The sequence below is a fragment of the Oryx dammah genome, unplaced genomic scaffold (assembly GCF_014754425.2).
Source record: "Oryx dammah isolate SB20612 unplaced genomic scaffold, SCBI_Odam_1.1 HiC_scaffold_2, whole genome shotgun sequence".
NCBI lineage: Eukaryota > Metazoa > Chordata > Mammalia > Artiodactyla > Bovidae > Oryx > Oryx dammah.
In genome coordinates this window covers 89,358,949-89,378,403 of record NW_024070186.1, presented here as the reverse complement: position 1 = coordinate 89,378,403, position 19,455 = coordinate 89,358,949, and the positions used below count along the sequence as shown (strand labels likewise).

The 19,455-nt window shown below is 48.6% G+C and overlaps 1 protein-coding gene across 1 annotated transcript in view; it reads right to left on the bottom strand.

Moving 5' to 3' along the window:
- SEMA5B (semaphorin 5B) overlaps nucleotides 1-19,455 on the bottom strand; it is a 132,417-nt gene that overhangs the window by 34,437 nt on the left and 78,525 nt on the right. Inside the window, exon 2 of the mRNA XM_040250411.1 lies at nucleotides 4,415-4,595. Coding sequence (XP_040106345.1) covers nucleotides 4,415-4,547 — 133 coding nt within the window. The 5' untranslated portion in view covers nucleotides 4,548-4,595. The remainder of the gene's footprint in view (nucleotides 1-4,414; nucleotides 4,596-19,455) is intronic.

Sequence of the window (19,455 nt, the reverse complement as noted above, 5' to 3'; positions counted from 1 at the left end):
CTTGAGACCCTTTGCAATTCTATTCTCCCTCAGTGCAACAGCTCCTAGTTGTCCCCACCCTTACCCCACCTCCTCCAAGAAACTTTCTCTGACTCCCCCACACAAGGTGATAGGCTCCCTAGACCTCTACTTGACTGCCATCAAAGCCCCTATCTCACTGGGTGTCTAATCTGGTAGTTTGCCCTAGGGGACAAGGAAGATCTTGCTTCTGGGATCTCTAGCCTCTGCCTCGCACCCAGAAGTATTTGACTAAATGTATGAATAATTGTCAACTGTCTTTTGTACAAGAAGACTCAGGTTTTCAGACAAGACTCCACAGAGGTGGAAGAAAGGGAGGATGGGTGGACAGTGCCCATCTCTGTCTCCAAGGAGGATCATCCCAGCCAAGGCCAAAGTCTCTCATGAGGACTGCGTGGGCAGAGGAGACCTTGCAGCCCTCTGGATGGATGGGGCAGTGGTCATGGGAGGGTACATCTGGGAAACAGTGCCCAGATAACTTTCCCTCCAAATGGAAGCTCACTTCCCCTATCCGGGCTCACAGCCCCTTCATAGCTTTCTTTCAGCCTCTTCCTCATGGATGCAAGGGAACTGACTGGTGAAGAGAGAGTGCTGTGGGCAGAGGAACTTTCACACTGGTAGGGTAAAGATGATGGGGAAATGTGAGGAGGCCCTGAGCTTTCTTCCTCACAGTGCATTAGTAACTGGCTCCCGGAAGGCCCAGGGGAGAGGGCAGGGTGTGTGTGTGTGTATGTGTGTGTATGTGTGTGTGTGTGTGTGTGCAATCCAAGGGAAATAAATCATTGCTCATTATCCCTCCAACTACAGAGTAAAAGCAGCCCTTCATTTCTGCATGACAGGCAAACACTTAATCGCTCCCTGGAGAACTGAAGGTTTTGCAAGTTGGATGTTTTTCAGAAAACTGTGATATGCACCATTAAAAAAAAAAAAAAAGGAGAAGAAAGAAATTCTGCAGCAAAATGAAGCAGACCCTTTGTGTCTGCCTCTGCCCTCAGCATGTGGCTATAGACTAGCATGGGCCATCATGAAGTTGTAATGGCATTTGGGCGATCTCAGTATAGGGAGTGGATTTGGAGTCAACTAGGCTGGGTTTTCAGTTGATCCAGGGCCACTCTCAAAAATCCGGATAGGATATCATAGTACCTTAGAGACTAAGCCAAGTGTCCTCTACCTCCAGGAAGCCTTCCTGGATTATAATCTCTCCACCCTGATCTTATTTTGTTCTATGTTCTCTCTACCCTTCCAGTTCCATTCACATTGTATGTTTTTGTTGCTCTGAACGTGCTCATCTGTTTTTGGGTGGTGTGTGTGTGTGTGAAGGGTTTGCCTGTCGCCAGCATACTGGGTGCTCTCCAATAAGAGCAACAAGTCGCACTTTAATCCCCTTCCCTTCTGACAGGGACGTTCCAGATGCTGAACAGAGGAAGAGGTGGCATGACTGGTCTGCAGCAAACCAGGAGAAACTCCATCTGGAGGTGGCTCAGCTCAGCCTTCATTAGAGCCCTTTCTTGAGGTGAGGGGAGAGGAAGAGGAACCAGGGCAGGAGCCAGGATGACAGCGGGAGGTGGGTGGAGGAGGGGTGGCCCCTTTCAGTTTCTGACCCTCTTCCTTACCCTGAGGTGACTGACAAGGGCAAGAGGGAAGGGGCGAGGGAGGAGATGCAGCGGGCTCAGCGTGGTGATCCTGGGGGAGCCGTCCTGGGAAGGGAGCTAGCTTCCTCTTATTAAACAGCCAAAGAGGACCAGAGGGAAAGCTGTCGTTAAAACACCAAGCACGTTCTGAGCACCGTGTGCAGTGAAGGCTTTGGATGGCGACTTTAAGAGAAAAATGACATTCTCTATGACGCGCCTGTGATTTTAATTATAGTCAATTCAATTACCCGCTTTGTGGATTAACCACTGTTAGTGTTAACCCCATACTGGCTTCTCCCTGCCACCTAGAAAGGCCAGGCTGTGGTGAAAGGAAGAACATGCAGGCCAGAGAGAAACACAGGTGGAGCCCCTGAAAAGAAACCAATAGGAGAAAATTCAACCTTACAAAACAGAAACACGGCTGTCAGATTCTGCAAGTGGCAGCTCCTCTGGGGGTATTTAGGGGTTATTCACAGATCAGCCAGGTGGCAGGGCAGGGGGAAACTCAGAGCTACAGGGTTAGAAGCTTACTGATCAGTCAGAAGTAAAGTGTAACATCTGAGGGGGTGCTGGAAGCTGGGGCTTGGTGCTGGGCTGGATTATGGCAACTGGAATACGGCATCACCCAGAACAAAGTCACCTAATATGAATGGAGTCCCTAGTGCATGCCCTGCAGAACTAAAGGATAGGGGGGCGCGGTGGAAAAGAGGACCAGCCCTGGCCCAGGACTAACTGCGCTGGGGGACCAGAAGGAGTGCCATTCAAGGAACAAGAAACAGGAGTATTCAAAGGAAACTCTCCTTCACCTCTGAGGTCCCACAAAGTCCAGCACTGTGCCTAGAGTCAGGTACTGGGGCTAGAGTTGAAGAAAAATTTGGCAAATAGACAGGAAAACTCAAAGTTGTCAGAAAAAGGGAAGGGTTGAATTTCAGGGAGACCAGAAGGCCTGAGGAGGGAAAACAAAGATGACTCCACTCTCTGGGGCTGTCAGTCTAGGATGACAGACTAGCTCCGCTCTCCGGGGACTCAGGGAATTCCTGTCACTCCACGCCAACTGTCTGTGTCACTCCAACCTCATTCCTTCCTTCTGAAAGGAGGTGGGGTGGGAAGTCAGTTTCATTCAAGCACTTTACAGCTGAAGATCAGAACGGGTGTCAAGGAAGCCAAGTTCTTAAGGAACACGTCTTTACATCTCTCCACCCTCCTACCATCACACCCAGTTTGTACCAGTACAGACCAGCCTGGCTGGGCAACAGGGATTCCCCTGCTCTTCCACTGTCTCTGCTCCCAGATCCAACCATGCCCCAGCAAAGGCCCTGAGAAGAAAGGGTTCATTAGGAGCTGCCACAGTGGGGGTCCTCGTACGACAAGGCCACCCTCAGAACCCTGCTCCTTGGTCCTTCCCATCAGCAACAGCCACCAGCATGCCAGGAGCCATCAGAAGTCTGAGGGTGTGCGTGTGTTTTGTAGGTTTAAGGACACTGCTAATTTACTTTAATCCACTTAAGCCTTCAAAGCCCTGGATCCGAGCTCCAACAAGACAGCACAGAGAAGACGGCTGGAAACCCTCCTCCCTGAGCAGGAACCAGCGCACAGCTGGGAATCCTGCACATCTGAAAGGCCCCCAGCCTCCCCAGTTTGCTGCCCCAGCTCCTATCCATACTGCCTTCCTCACCCCCCAGATCCCATGCCTGCTTCGGTCTCATGGGTTCATTTCTCCACTCTGGTTTCTAACTTGCCCCTATAAGCTGGCTGTGTGGAATCTCACCGGATGGGCTGCCAGGGCACCTGAGGTTGGAGCACCTGCCCTCTGCCCCAGGAAGTGGGAAGAGCCCCAGATGGGAGTCAGGAGGCCAACACTGAGACCCAGCTCTGACAAATCCCTCTAACCATCTACACCTCAGCCCACCCTTTTGTAAACAGAGATGAGTTCTTGCCCTGCCGTGCTGCCAGGGCTATTGTGAAGAGGAAAAAGCAGATAGTTTATCAAGCTTAAGAACCTGGGGACCCCTGAGACCACATCTGCAGATCCTCATGTGAGCTGCCACATAGGTGATGGATTCTAACACCCCTAGTGACCCCCCAACTGGCTAACAGGTCGAGGGAGAACACGCAAGATGCTCTGGTATTTGTTTTATTTTTAGATTATCATCAGATGTATATCCTCATTTTAGAAACTCTTATTGAGAACTTATGGACCCCTCAGGATATGTCCAAACCCCAGCTTGGGAAAGACTTTAACAGGACACTCTCACGCCCTCCCTTGACAGAAGGAGTGATGAGTCATCAAGGCCTCTTTCCCTGGGGGCTTCCAGGGCCTCGAAGACAGGCATCCCTGTAGCCATCTTAGAGCAGAAGGAAGCTTTCCAGAGATCTCTAGGCATTCCCTCATGTGTGAGTCACCCTCATTCTTCCCTGGGGAAGCCAAGAAGCAGGGCTCATGCTGCCAGAAGAGCCACAGCTGAGATGACCCCCCAACCCCTGGCCACCCCACCCTGGGCAGCCACAACCTCATTCTCCAGCAGTGGAATTCCAGGGAAGGACCCCAGGGAAACATGGAGAAAGAGTTGAAGGAATTGTCTGCAGACAAAATCAGATCCTCCAGCCCACTGCTACCCATTCCTCTTACACCTACCCCCAGAGGAAGAGTCTTCGTACCCTACAGGAAATGACTTCCAACATCCAGAGAGACCCTGCAGAGGGCCCACCTACGTCCTTCAGGACACAATTACACAAAGAAGGACCCAGCAGGAAGTGGCTCTCACCTGCAAAGGCCACGATGGGGTGTTCCCTCAGGGAGCACAGCTGCTGCTCACCGCTGGCTTCATCGGCGACATCCTGGGAGCTGGCGAGGTGCACTACAAGCAGTGTGACAGCCAGGGGTCCGGGGAACACCATGGTGGGCCCCTCTGTGGTGCGGATCCCGAAGGCAGGCTGGGGGAAGACCTGCAATGCAAACGCTCACTCTCACCACACGCTCCCTCGGCAATGCCCACCTCTCCCGATTTCCTGAGTGCTTGTCGGTGGCCCCACAGGATTTGTTTGTTTAAATACAATTTATATTTTATTTATGATACTTAAGAGTTTGCTCTGCTCCAGTAATGTAAAGTTATAGATCATATCTTGAAAGCTAATTTCCCTTGTAATGGTATTCCGGACAAAACTGACAAATTATAGAGCTTTTTCTATTATGATCCCAAATGGTTTAAAATTTATTTTAATGATAAAGGTGGTATCTTAGGGATTTTAATAAATGGAGTTAGGACAAGTGGGTAGCCATTTGTAAAAGGATAAATTTTGATCCATAACTCTCACCAACTAGGAAAAATTCCACCGGATGAAAGATTTAAATGTTAAGGATAAAAGCAGAAAAATACTAGAAGAAAATGTGGGCAGAATTCTTTATAACCTTGGAGTGGAGAGCCATGATTCAAAATCCAGAAGCTATTAAACAAAAGATTGACAAATTTAACTACATAAAAATCATGAACTTCTGCAAGCTCCTCCCCACCTCCTCACAAAAAACAAACATCCATCAAAATCAAAAGGCAAACGACAAACAAGGGAAAAGATTAGCAGTTTGTGGCAGACACAAGGAGCTAATATTCCTAATATATAAAGAATTCCTGAGAATCAAGGGGAAAAAGACGACAATGCAGTAGAAAAATGGCAAAGAATATAAATTCAAACAGGGCTTAAAAATATGAATGACACTCTTCTCATTCATAATAAGAGCAACTCAAATTAAAAGTGGAACTGAGGTAAGGCTGCTCACCTATCAGTTCTGCACACGTTCAAGTGAGATGACAACTCTTGGGAGGCAGTGGGATAGCGGTGCTCATAGGCTGCTGGGGTACATGCATGCTAAGCCACTTCAGCTGTCTCCGATTCTTTGCGATCCTATGCACTGTAGCCCGCCAGGCTCCTCTGTCCACGGGGAATCTCCAGGCAAGAATACTGGAGTGGGTTGCTGTGCCCTCCTCCAGGGGATCTTTACGACCCAGGGATGGAACCCATGTCTCTTGTGTCTCCCGCATTGGCAGGCGGATTCTTTACCACTACCCCTTACAATGCTGGATGGTGTACAAAATGATACAATACCATGGAAGGGGACCTGGCAACATCTGGCAAAACAACAGAGGCATGACCCCCTTTGACCTAATTCCCTGGAGTAAACCAGTGCTACTCAAAGTGTGGTCCACAAGCTGTGACCACTCTGAGGTAAGATAAATAATTTGGATAGTGTTTTTTAAAACCTTTATAGTAATGTGACAGGGTGATTTTTATGTCTATTGGATCTAATAACAAAATATGTGGACTTGTATTTTGCCTAGTTTCTTTTTTCAATTCACTTCTTAAGAAATACGCTTTGATTGAATTTTATGTAAGTATCCATCTGCAGCAGCAGATTGCATAGTGAAAAGTAAAACCTGCTCCATCACCACAGTTAGTTGAGAAACCAGAATAGGTGACTGCTGCTGCTGCTAAGTCACTTCAGTCGTGTCCGACTCTGTGCGACCCCATAGACGGCAGCCCACCAGGCTCCCCCGTCCCTGGGATTCTCCATGCAAGAACTCTGGAGTGGGTTGCCATTTCCTTCTCCAATGCATGAAAGTGAAAAGTGAAAGTGAAGTCGCTCAGTTGTGTCCGGGACACCTGCAAAGTGACTTATACACGAGATTATTCCTTGTGGCTTTTTTTTTTTTTTTAATGACAAAAGACAAGTAACAACCAAATATTCAGCAAATGGAGACTGCTTAAATAAGCCACGGTGTATCTTAGTAATGGAATATGATACAGCTACAGACAAGAATGGGGGTTGATCTTCAGATTTTGTTATGGAGGAGTCTCCAGATATATTAAGTGAAAAAAACAAGGTGCACAACAGTGTAACAAATATAGCATGCTACACTTTGTGTAAAAAAGAGGGTAGAAATAAGAATATATATTTATATTTGCTTATATTAGCATTACAATACAGTGGAAAAAATAAACCCAAACTAATTTTTTTTAAAAAGGTCACTTAAAAGTAGCAAAATGGTGATCCAGGTGTCTCAATATATACTTTTTTATATAATATTTTCACTATTGAATATTAAATGTGCCTAATAATATCTATTCAATTAAAAAAGCTGGCTTAAAGCTCAACATTCAAAAACTAAGATCATGGCATCTGGTCCCATTACTTCATAGCAGATAGATGGGGAAACAGTGACAGACTTTAGTTTTAGTTTCTTGGGCTCCAAATTCACTGCAGATGGTGACTGCAGCCATGAAATTAAAAGACAAAGTAGAAAAACTACGACCAACCTAGACAGCATATTAAAAAGCAGAGATATTACTTTGCCAACAAAGGTCCATCTAGTCAAAGCTATATGGTTTTTCCAGTATTTATGTATGGATGTGAGAGTTGAACCATAAAGAATTGATGATTTTGAAATATGGTGTTGGAGAAGACTCTTGAGAGTCCCTTGGACAGCAAGGAGAGCCAACCGGTCTATCCCAAAGGAAATCAATCCTGAATATTCATTGGAAGGACTGATGCTGAAGCTGGAGCTCCAATACTTTGGCCACCTGATGTGAGGAGCTGACTCATTGGAAAAGACCCTGATGCTGGGAAAGGTTGAAGGCAGGAGGAGAAGGGGACAACAGAGGATGAGATGGTTGGATGGCATCACTGACTCGATGGACATGAGTTTGAGTAAGCTCCGTGAGTTGGTGAAAGACAGGGAGGCCTGGTGTGCTGCAGTTCATAGGATCACATAGAGTCAGACATGACTGAGTGACTGAACTGAACTGAACTGACTCAATAAAAATTTTAAAAATTAGTGTTGGTTCCCTAAAACTTCTAATACACAGAGTTGCCCAACAGTTCCTCTGGAGCCTGACTCAGATGCTCCCACCTCTCTCCTTCCCCAGTCCATCCAGTGTGTCCTCAAATCCTGTTGACTCCACACCCTTTACATGTCCCTAAGGAGAATCCCATGGACGGAGGAGCCTGGTGGGCTGCAGTCCATGGGGTCGCAAAGAGTCGGACACGACTGAAGCGACTTAGCAGCAGCAACCCACTAAGTGGCCTCCTTGGTGTCACTTTCAGTATCTATGAAGTGAAAGGTTGAACTAGATCAGGGATTCCTGGCTGGGATAGCAGCAAATCGGAATCACTTTTGCTGGAGGTGGAGTCCTGGGACCAGTAAGTGAGTGATCCCCAAGGTGATTCTGACAAGTCTCCCCAAGGCTGAGAGGCCCCAGGGGTTCCTTGATGCTCAAGATCTTTTTTACCCCCTAATCTCTCCTCTCTCTTCCCCCCTCACTGCCTCTACTTACTCCAGGTTTGGAAAACTACAGCAGGATGTCTCTTCCTGTTTCCTCACCTGTGTGTAAAATAAGATAAAACCTATCAGCGCATTGCTGCAAGGCTTCCAGGAAGCATCCCTGTGACCACACAGTCCTTGCACCTTTACCCTGCCCCATCCCATACCTCACAGGTCATTAGCCCCCAGAGCACCTCTTTAATCTCAATCTCAGGCTCAACTGGCTGCTCCTTCCCAGGAGAGCCTGGCCATCTCTCTGATCAGAAACCCTCTGGGCGGGAGATTTGGCCCAAACTTACTCCCTGGAGCTAATTTTCATACAGCTGTTCACAGAACTTATTCCTCAGTGCTAAGCTGGTTCCTTCCTGCTGCGAAGGGCATGGCACTGCTCTCCTGTCCCTGGTGCCAACATCTCCTTTCCTTGACACTGATTCCTGGCCTCAGGAGACTGAGGGATCAAGAGGCAGGGCCAACTCTCTAGAGCCAGTCAACCTGAGTTCAAATTCCAGCCTTCTCCTTACCAGCTGTGAAACTCTGGGAAAGAATACTTAACCTCTCCCTGCCTTAGTTTCCTCAAATTCGGAGTGAGAATAACAACATCAACTCCCTCAGCATCTGTAAAAGTTAGGGAGTTACAAGTGGCTGTACCTGCGGGTTCTGCATCTCACCAACATGGATGGAAAATATTCTGGAAAAAAATTCCAAAAAGTTCCAAAAAGCAAAACTTGAATCTGATGTGCCCCCAGCAACTATTTACATAACATTTAAATTGTATTTACAACTATTTACATATTATTTGCATAATATTAGTAATCTAGAGATGATTTAAAGTGTACAGGAGGATGTGCATAGGTTATAAGCAAATACTGTACACCATTTTCTATAAGGCAGTCGAGCATCTGAGGGTTTTGGTATAAGGATTGGTCCGGAACCAGTCCCCCATGGATGCTGGAGTGTACTACCTCTTAAAGGCATAGAACAGTGCCTGGCAGACAGTGAGCATTAATTAGAACTATTCTGGTGCCCTGAGGGAAGAGGAGCAGGAAGGCCTGGGAAATTCCCTCATGTCCTTGGGCTGGAGACTTCTGTTTTCTCCTCTACTCTTTTTCCTTCTCCTTGCTCTGGGCCTGGACTGCATCAGGGGCCTCCTTCCCTCTGGTCAATAGGGGACACAGGCAGAAGATGGGGAGGGGGAGGCGGAGGTGGGCAGGAAGCAACAGAGTGGGTGGCTGCATCCCTCCGTGGAAGGTCAGAGCTCCTTTCCTACAGCATCTCTGCCTCCAGGTTTCAACATCACTCCCTCCTTCCTCCCTTCAGGCCTAGGGATGTACCACACCCCTGGTTATCAGCCCCAGGGTGCTGCACAGTGAGCCTTCCCATATATGGTTCCCCAAGCCCTCCCACCCCTCTATAAACAGTTCCTTTATTAAACTGCCCTCGCATTTCCCAATTTGCGTGTGCCATCTGTTTCCTGTGGGGACCCTGGCTGTTATTAACACCTAATTGGCGATGTTCAATACATATGCAAATATCATCCTTTCAGACTTTAGCTGGGGCTTTTCTTCTATCGGAGAAGGCAATGGCAACCCACTCCAGTACTCTTGCCTGGAAAATCCCATGGGTGGAGGAGCCTGGTAGGCTGCAGTCCATGGGGTCGCTAGGAGTCGGACATGACTGAGTGACTTCACTTTCACTTTTCACTTTCATGCATTGGAGAAGGAAATGGCAACCCACTCCAGTGTTCTTGCCTGGAGAATCCCAGGGACGGGGGAGCCTTGTCTCTGGGGTCGCACAGAGTCAGACACGACTGAAGTGACTTAGCAGCTTAGGAGCTTTCTTTTATCAGCTCCTCAGGACATCCAAGGCAGTATGATAACTGCTCTCCCCCCATTATTCCCAACCCTCCCCTTGTCTGATGGTTCTTTCCCAGGCTTCTGTGCCACCCCAAGTCCCCAAGCCTGGCCCTCTGTGTGGCCAGATTCTGGGTTCCTCCAGCCTGAATTAGGCAGACATCCTGGGGCTTCCCAAATAGTGTTAGTGGTAAAGAACCTGCCTGCCAATGCAGGAGACATAAGAGACTCAGGTTCCATCCCTGAGTTGGGAAGAGGAAACGGTAACCCATTCCAGTATTCTTGCTTGGAGAATCCCAAGGACAGAGGAGCCTGGCAGGCTACAATCTACAGGGTTGCAAAGCGTCGGACATGGCTGAGGTGACTTAGCACACACACATGCTCTCCCCTGGACCCCAGGCCTAAAAGTACCTAATTTCTGCAACAGAAGTTCTGCTCATATTATGGTTTTCATGTAAATATGTCCTCCAAGTCCCTCCTGAATGAATAATTACTTGGTGAACATCACTGTGCCCACCTGGGCCCCAGCACAGCACGCATGCCGCTTGAAGAGCAGGGAAGGGTACACAGCACAGGACTGAGGGTGGAAGGGACGGGGACTGAGGACAGGACCCAGATTCCAGATCTTCTCTACTCAGGTGAGGGAGGAGGAAAAAGGGAGAGTGAGCAGAACAGCTTTCAGATGTGGGAGAAGCACACAGACCAGAGCTGCCCAGAGACAGGCAGCCTGAACACTCATTAGGGAGGAGATGGGAAGAGTCTTTGTTGAGGTGAGTGTTTCAATCCTGAGGATGCGCGGTGGTGGAGATGCTGACTTCAGGAATCCCACAAGGGCCATGCCCAGCCTATTTGTCCGTCACCTTCAGGGACCTCCTCTGCCCTTGGCAAGAAAGCCAGGAGACCTTAAGAGGGGTTCAGAAGAGGGACAGAAGGAGCCCAGAGGCAGTGAATGGTGCTGGGGGTGCACACAGCCAGGGCTCCATGAACCAAGGCCGGAGGACTTCAGCAGGGCAGGGGTTGCCATAGTCAAACAGGAGAAGGTGGTCAACCTCTGGGTCACAGAGGGTTACAGAGTCTGACTTCCTGAGCTCTTTCTAGATACCTGGGGTTGGGGCTGACTTCCCAACTCCCAAGAAGTCCCCATCTTTGGAAATGATCTCTCCATCCACATATCAAAGGGATGGGCCCCCGGCAGGCTCACATGTACCCTATCCCCACCCCATCACAGCTGCCTGCACCAAGGGAAGACCAATCAGATGCTCTCCCCAGCCATTGGGGTATACACTCCCTACCCCAAGCCCAGAGTCAGGTTGGTCATTGTAGAGGAATATGGAACACTAATGGCCCCATGGAATGCCATCTCCCACCTGTCCTGTGGGCTGAGAGGAGCAGAGATGATCTGAAATCAGAGACCAGAAGAGAGCAGAGACTCCCTGGGATGCTGCCAGCCTTTCAGTTCCCGGTTCTAACCCTTTCCTGAGTGAGGTCTGTGTTCTACTTCCATGAGCCGCCCCCTCCCAGATCCTTGTAATCAAACTCCCTGTTTTGCCTGGAGTCGTGTCAAATCGGGTGTCACCTACTCAGTATTGTCTCCTCAGTGTCCATTCTCACCTTCCTTCTTCCTAAAGGAGCCTGTGCATCAGCAGGGGTAGGGTGGGGGCAGTGTGCCCTGCTCAGGTCCTGTCCTGGTCTTCCAGACTGAGTGGCCCAGTGAGACACTGTGGAAAGTCACCTGGGGCCTGCGGGGAAGTGGCCCAGAAGGCTCCCTTCCTGCCTGACCTGTAGGTATAGGCAGCCTTGCAGCTTTAGGTGACCTCTAGCCACATGGTAGTATCATGGTGCAGAAAGACAGATGAAATCTGGGCTGCTGATGACAGAATGAGCCCTGCTCTGCCTACCTCCAGGCTTCTTTCCCATGTTTGATCATCACACTTTGGGGTCTGTCCCTTGTCTGTAAAATGGGGAGAGTAATCCCTCCCTCATAGAGTTGCTGCAAACATTTAAGGAGTTATTTTATCTAATAGGCTTAGATCAGCACTTGCCACAAAGTAGGAGATGTATATGTGCTCAGTTGCGTCCAACTCTTTGCAACCCCACGGACTGTAGGCCACCAGGATCCTCTGTCCATGGGATTCTCTAGGCAAGAATACCGGAATGGGTTGCCATCTCCTGCTCCAGGGAGGCGCTGTATAAAAGTTGGCTATTGTTATTATTATTTTTGAAGAATTCACTCCTAATTTATTTAAGCCCTTGTTTTTTAGGTCTCAGGTACCATTAACCAAGCACCATTCCTATTTCACACAATTGGATTTCTCATGCCTACAACCCACATGCCTAAGACAATCAGGAATTTCTATTTCTAATATGTTTGGGTAGTCTGATATTAAAATAATCGTAGGATTTTTCCACTGGCAGTGTGTAGTGGAGGCCATGCCACCTTCCTGAGGCTTGCAGAGTTCCACAGAAAGCCCAGAGCTTGGGAGGCTGCCAGACCTGGGTGCAAACCTTAGTTTTGTCACCTGTAAAATAAGGCTAATATGTCCTTGCTTTGGATAGAATGCTTGTCACCACGCTCCCAGAACTAAGTCTGGCACAGAGCAGGCCTTCTATGAAATCCATTTGTATAAATGTTTCATGTACATAAAACACTCACCTAGTCACCTAAGTGTCTTCCCAGGTTCTCCCTGCATTTGTTTATACATACTTCACTGGGCATTTGCTGAATGCCTACTACGTGCAGTTTCCTATATAGATAAAGGAAGTGAGGGAGGTGGCATACCCACAGGACAAAGGCTTGGTCCCTGCTTTCGTGGAGCTTACGGTTCACTAGGGGAGAAGAGACAGTCTCCCGAGGAACAAGTAGTCACTAGGCAGAGACAGTGACCTGGTCCTGGGGTCTGGATGCTAAGGGGGCACAGAACGCCTGTGCTTCTCCCTGTCTCCAAGTGCTTGTGACTGGCCCTGGGTGGGGTGCTCTAGAAGAGGGGTTGGAGAGCAGCACCAGCGGCCTCCTGCTATTTGGGGGACCCTCTGTGACGAGGAAAGCATGTTCCCAAAGCCTTGGCCAGACATTCGACTGTTTTCTTTCCCGCTGCTGCCCCAGTTCCCTGTGGTCCTCACTACGGGGTCACTGTAATGGTGCTTGGAAGCATGTGAATGCATGTTTGTGTGTGTGTGTGTGAGAGAGAGAGAGAGAGAAAGAGAATGCACAACCACGTGGGCTGCCCCTTGAGGACTCCTCGCCTTCATGGGACTTCTCCAGAGCTCATTTTCCCAGCTCAGATAGTGGGAGGAGGATTAACTACAACTGTGGGAGGGGATGAAATTGCTGACTGAGAATGAAGGAAAGAGAAAAAAGGGCAGAGGGCCAGGCCCAGGGTCCAGGAAGGACCGCAGTCCTACAGGGACCTTTGCTCCTCTCTGGGGAGAAGGATGAGGGACACAGGGGTGGAGACTGTGTGTGTGAGCTGACCCCCTGCAGAACCCACACTGACCTCCCAGCACACTCCCTGCACAACCATGCCCTTCCTGCTTGCAAGGCCTGCTGTCCAGACCTGCCTCTGGCAGGAGAAGCTGAAAAATCACACCGAGGACCATCGAGTCATCCATCATTCCATTCAGTAGGAGGATAAACAGAGGTGGGTGTCCCAGCTCCCCTGCTGCTTATGGTCCCACAAAAGAGAAGGAAGTATGAAGAGGAGATGAGCAGGAAGCAGAGTCCAAGGTGCCCTGGGAAAGGGAAGCGAGAGGATGCCAGTGAGATGGAGGTCTAGACCCTCCTGTAAAAGGAGGAACTCAAACAGGGCCTTCAGGAAAGAAGAGGAGCTCTCCCAGCCATCGGGGAGAAGAGCATTCCAGAACGTTGAACTGGTAAGGGCAGAGGCAGAGACACGGCCGTGGTCCATCCTCGCATCATCTAGCAAGGCTGGAGAAGTGGGCAGCAAGAGACGAGTCTGGAAAGAAAGACCGAGGCTAAATGAGGGAGACTTCAGCACGAACCTGTAGCATCAGGAGGTTTTCTTCCACTGAAAAGGAGGATGTGTCGATAGTTTGGAGCAGTGGAAGGATGTGGTTGAATCTGTGCTTTGGAAAGGTAGGTGGCAGGGGCAGCGGGAGGGATGGGTTACAGCAGGCCACCTGTCTGAGAACTGGAATTGGGTACCTCGTCCTCTGGGAGAGCCCAGCCCATGCTCAGAGCGTGGCTGGGTCTCAGGCCCACTAGCACCTGCCCAACTGCAGGGGCGCAGCCCTGGAGAGAAGCCAGGAGGGGCTGGAGGAGCGAGTGGGAGGGGCGTGGGTCACAGAGCTGAGCCAAGGCAGCAGTGGTGTGTGTGTGTTTGGTCCCTTCAGTCATGTCCACCTCTTTGTGACCCCAGGGACTATAGCCCACCATGCTCCTCTGCCCATGGGATTCTCCAGGCAAGAATACTTCAGTGGGTTGTCATTTCCTCCAAGGCAGCAGTGGAGACCATTCAAATTAAGGCTGCAAGTTGGTTGTACCCAGAGTGGCAAGGGGTGTCTTTTGACTGCTAAAAAAGGTATAATCAGAAAGGAAGAGACCCTGAAAGATGATGGCTTGAATAAACATGGCTGCCGCCTGTTGAGAATGTGCCAGGCACTGTGCTAAACTCCTCCCTCCAAGACCTCATGGCAGTTTGGCAAGAAAGTTGCATGATGCCCACGGGTCACTATGCTCAGGTGATGAGAGGAAACAGACATGAGCAAAACTGAGGCATGCATACCACCAGTTGATAACAGAGTGATCTGAACCTAGGACTGGCTGCTGCAGCCCACCTCTGGGTCACTCCACACACCACCCTCCCTCGAGGAGAACTGGCCCCAGCTCTCCTGGTATCTGCCGAGCCCTGGCTCTGTGTGCTCTCTAAGCAACCTTCAGGGTTTCATTTGGTTTCCTGAGTTGGCTTCCAGACCAAGGAGAGCGCTTTCTGGTTATAAATTATTGAGCTGACTTCCTGCTACAAATCAGTCTCCTGTGAGTCTGGCTGTGGGGGCCAGTTTTTCCAGGTCCTGAATGACTCTGGAGAAAGGCATTCCAGAGGTTGGACGGTCAGGGCAGAACCCCACCCCCAGGGCTCTGACAGTAGCCTGGCAGTGCTGGGTCCAGCCTTGACTGGACGGCCAGGGGCCAGGGTGGATGGGATAAACTGAGAGACTCCCTTCTGTCCCCACCACTGCTCAGCCTTTGGGCCCTCGGGGACCGTTGGGGAAGGGGGCTCAGCTGGTTCTCCTTCCCCGGGTTCCTCCCTCCTTGCCTGCATTCAAAGTCTCCACTTGGCTGCTTGCCTGGGAAAGGAGGAGAAAAAGAGAAGAAGAAGAAAAGAAGAGGAAATAGGGGGAACCAAGAGCAGGAAAGAACACCATCTGCCTGTGGTTTGGTGTGGAGGGGAAGGCATGGGGGCCGACCCCCCTCCCATCCAGGATCACAAATGCCATCTTCCCACCCACCCATCACTCACCACTTGGGGGGCAAAGCTTAGCCAAGCTCAGCACAATGATAAAATTGAGATGCAGATTCCTTCCCATTGCTCTGAATAGAGCAGATTGGATACGGATTTCCTCCTTTTCTTCCCATTTAGACCATCTGGGCGGCTGGGGCCCCAGAGAAGATTGGGACCAGGTGGGGGAGGGGCAGAGGTTTCCTAGCACTTTTCAGCTCTGAAACCTCAGGGTGAGGGTAACGGATGCCACCCCCACTGTATCCCCTTCCCTGGGGCAAGTTTGTTCTCTGTATTCTGCTCTCCAGGCTGGGCAGGGCTAGCTGGAGTCGCCTCTCCTCTGTCCTGGCAAACTCCAAGTGATGCATTTGTCTTCAGGGTCCGCCGTCCTTCCTGCAGGCCCACCCACACCCTCTAACTGCAAATAAACCTATGGGGAGGATGGAAGGGAAAATGCGATCATAGGAAGTTGATAGGAAGGGCTATTAAAGATTGCTTTAAGCCTGAGGAAAGTGAAGCTTGGGGAAGAGTATCTAGCTTAAGGTTGGGCAGGGAGTTGGTGGGAAAACCAAGACTAGATAATAACAACAACAGCAACAACAAAGACCATGTTATTTTGTATCAGGATGTGTTCTACGCTCTTTGTATTATGCCATTTAATCCGTACAATAACCCTACAAAGTAGGTACGATTATCATGCCTATTTGCCCATTTCATAGATGGGCAAACTGAGGCACAGACCTGCTAAGTAACTCGTATAAGGCCAAATTGGTAGAAGTCAGACCCAAATCCAGGCAGTGGGGCTCCAGAGCCTGCCCCTCGCACAGTCTCAGCGCACCACCCAGGAAAATGGCATTATTTGACAGACCCTTGGGAGTGGAGCTCAGGCTGCTCCAGTAAGCATTTGCAGATGGAGAAACTTATAAAACACAGCCCACAGCCATTCTGTATTTATAATCACAAAATCTAGACTTGTTCCTCTGAACAGAGTATATCAACACAAAGTTAGAACTGGAAATAAGAATAGAAAGGGAATATTTACATCGCTTGGCAAAAGAAGCAAGTGTGAACCTCGTGAGGAGATGGCATGTGGCTGGACCCAACACGGGAGGAGAGAACCTGGTGCTCAGGGAGATGCCATGAATTAGATCCAGGACCCTGCCTCATGGTTGCAGCTCAGCTTAAATGAAATAAGGTGAGTAGCATGTTTGGTTCATACCTTGTCAGAAAAGTAATATGAAGGTGGTGGTGGTGGTGGTGGTCACCCTAAGGTGGTAAGGTCATGAGTAGGGGTTTTTTCCTGTCTCGCAGACATTCTGTAATATTTGTTTTCACATGGAGAAGAAAATAAAGGAGACTTGCCTACTTTAATTGCTGGAATTAAATGCTAAGGATGTTGCCAAACACAAATCAAGCTTATCTATTCATTAAAGCAGCCTCCTTTTTCTCCTCCCCGTGGGCAAGCTCTTTCCATGGAAATATTTTGCTATCAGATATTCAGTTGCTGTGTAAAATGAAAACTGCATTTGAAAACATGCCTAAGCTCAAAAACAGCCCACGAATCCAGCTAAAGTCTTGGGTTTCCTTGAGGTTTCAATGACAGATCCACTGCTCAACATAAATCTTTGTGGGGAGGGTCCCTTTTGCCTCATAAACCAGAGCATGGTTCTGAGCGTCTGGAGAGGCAGTTCTATAACCTAGAGAACCCCGACAGAGAGGCATGGTGCTGCTGACGGTCGCACAACAGCGTGAATGTTCCTAATGCCACGGACTACAGAATGGTTAAATGGGGTTGATAAGAATGTACAATAGTGCAGCTGCTATGGAAGATAGTGTGGTGGTGCCTCAGAAAAATACAAATAGAATTACCATGTGATCCAGTAATTTCCCTTCCAGGCGCGGGCATACTTCATTGTATTGAGCTTTGCTTTATTGTGCTTCCAAGACTTTTCTTTCTTTTCTTTTTTTACAAATTGAAGGTTTGTGGCAAGCCTTCCTTGAATAACTCTATCAGTGTCATTTTCCAACAGCATTTGTTCACTTCATGTCTCTCTGTCATATTTTGGTAATTCTTGCAACATTTCAAACTTTTTCATTATTATTATATTTGTTACGATGATCTGTGATCAGTGATCTTTGATGTTACTGTTGTTCTGGCATTTTTTAGTAATACTTTAAATTAAGGCATGTACAGTTTTCTAGACGTAATGCTATTGCACACTTACTAGACTGCAGCATAGTGTGACTACAACCCTAACACGCACTAGAAAACCAAAATATTCCTGTGACTTGCTTTATAGTGATCTTTGCTTTATCGCTGTAATCTGGAACTGAACCCATAACATCTCCAAGCTATGCCTTTATGTGCCTGTGTGCTAAGTCACTTCAGTCATGTCCGACTCTTTGTGACCCTATGGACTGTAGTCTGCTAAGCTCCTCTGTCCATGGAACTCTCCAGGCAAGAATACTGGAGTGGGTTGCCATGCCCTCCTCCAGGGGATCCTTCCGACCCAGGGATGGAACCCAGGTCTCCTGCATTGGCAGCAAGTTCTTTACCAGTAGCGCCACCTGGGAAGCCCATGCCTGTATGCTGCTGCTGCTGCTAAGTCGCTTCAGTCGTGTCCGACTCTGTGCGACCCCATAGACGGCAGCCCACCAGGCTCCCCCATCCCTGGGATTCTCCAGGCAAGAACACTGGAGTGGGTTGCCATTTCCTTCTCCAATGCATTAAAGTCAAAAGTGAAAGTGAAGTCGTTCAGTCATGTCTGACTCTTCGTGACCCCATGGACTGCAGCCTACCAGGCTCCTCTGTCCATGGGATTTTCCAGGCAAGAGTACTGGAGTAGGGTGCCATTGCCTTCTCTGCCATGCCTGTATATATCCCCCCAAAATGAAAGCAGGGACTCAAAAAGATATTTGTATACCCATATACATCACAGCATTATTCAAAATAGCCCAAAGGGGAAGCAACCCCAGTGTCTATCAAAAGATGAATGGATTTTTTTTTAAATGTGGTATATAATGGAATATTATTCAGCCTTTTATAAGGAAGGAACTTTTACACGTATACAACATGACGAACCTTGAAGCGATATGCTGAATGAAATAAGCCAGACACAAAAGGACAAACATTGTATAATTCCACTCATATGAAGAATAGTCTAATTTACAGAGACAGAAAGTAGAATGGTAGTTACCAGGGGCTGGGGAGAGGGGAGAATGGCAAGCTGCTATTTACTGGGTACAGAGCTTCAGTTTGCAAGATGAAAAGAGTTCTATAGATGGGTGAAGGTGATGGTTGTGTTACCGAAAGGTATGTGTGGGCGGTCTGGCTGCTTACCAGTCAAAAGCCAGCAAACAGGCTAGGTTAGTGGAAAGGAAAGTTTGCTTTATTTCAGATGCTGGCAACTGGGGCAGAGGGAGGGTGGTGGATGTCTGTCCAAAGGCTGAATCCCCCACTGACAAACAGGGGATGAGAACTTTTACAGACAGAAGTGTATGTGTGTGGGGGGGTGTTTACATGCAGAAACAGCACAGCAATCTCTAACAGTCATCTTCAAGCGGGCAGTGATCTGACCAGCATCATCTTGATTGTTTCAGATGAAGTTAATCTTCAGTTCCAGGGTCCATTTGTTCCCATTGTTTTGCGGTCAGTTCCCACAATTGTGGCAGCTCGTGTCCTGAGTCCAGTCTGATCACCATGTAGTTAACTTCTCCACTGGGTTTTGGTATCTATAACTCAGAGGATATGGCTCAGAATATTATCTACAGCCCTTGAGAAAGAGCTAAATGTTCTTGACCATGCTTAATGACTCCATTATTATTAGTCTCCTTTGACTGTTTTCCTTTGCTTCCACATTTCTCACTTCTCTGATTAAACTTACTCTTTGACTAAAGTTTTCCAGAGGGAAAAAGCAGGCAGAGGGCATGGTGCGTGGGCAAGGACTATATGGTCCTGCTCCATTTCAACTGCGCAACAATGTGAATGTTTGTAATACCAGTTAACGGTACACAAGAATGCTTAAGATGGTAAATTTTATGTTGCGTATATGCTACCAAATTTTTTTGAAAACAGTTTCTAAAATCCTCAGGATTGAAGAGGACCAGGAGACCCCAGGGGGTGTGCTGCTGAACCCCCAGAGGATCAGGTCTTCTCCAGCTCTCCCCACAGTGTGGTGCCCACTGC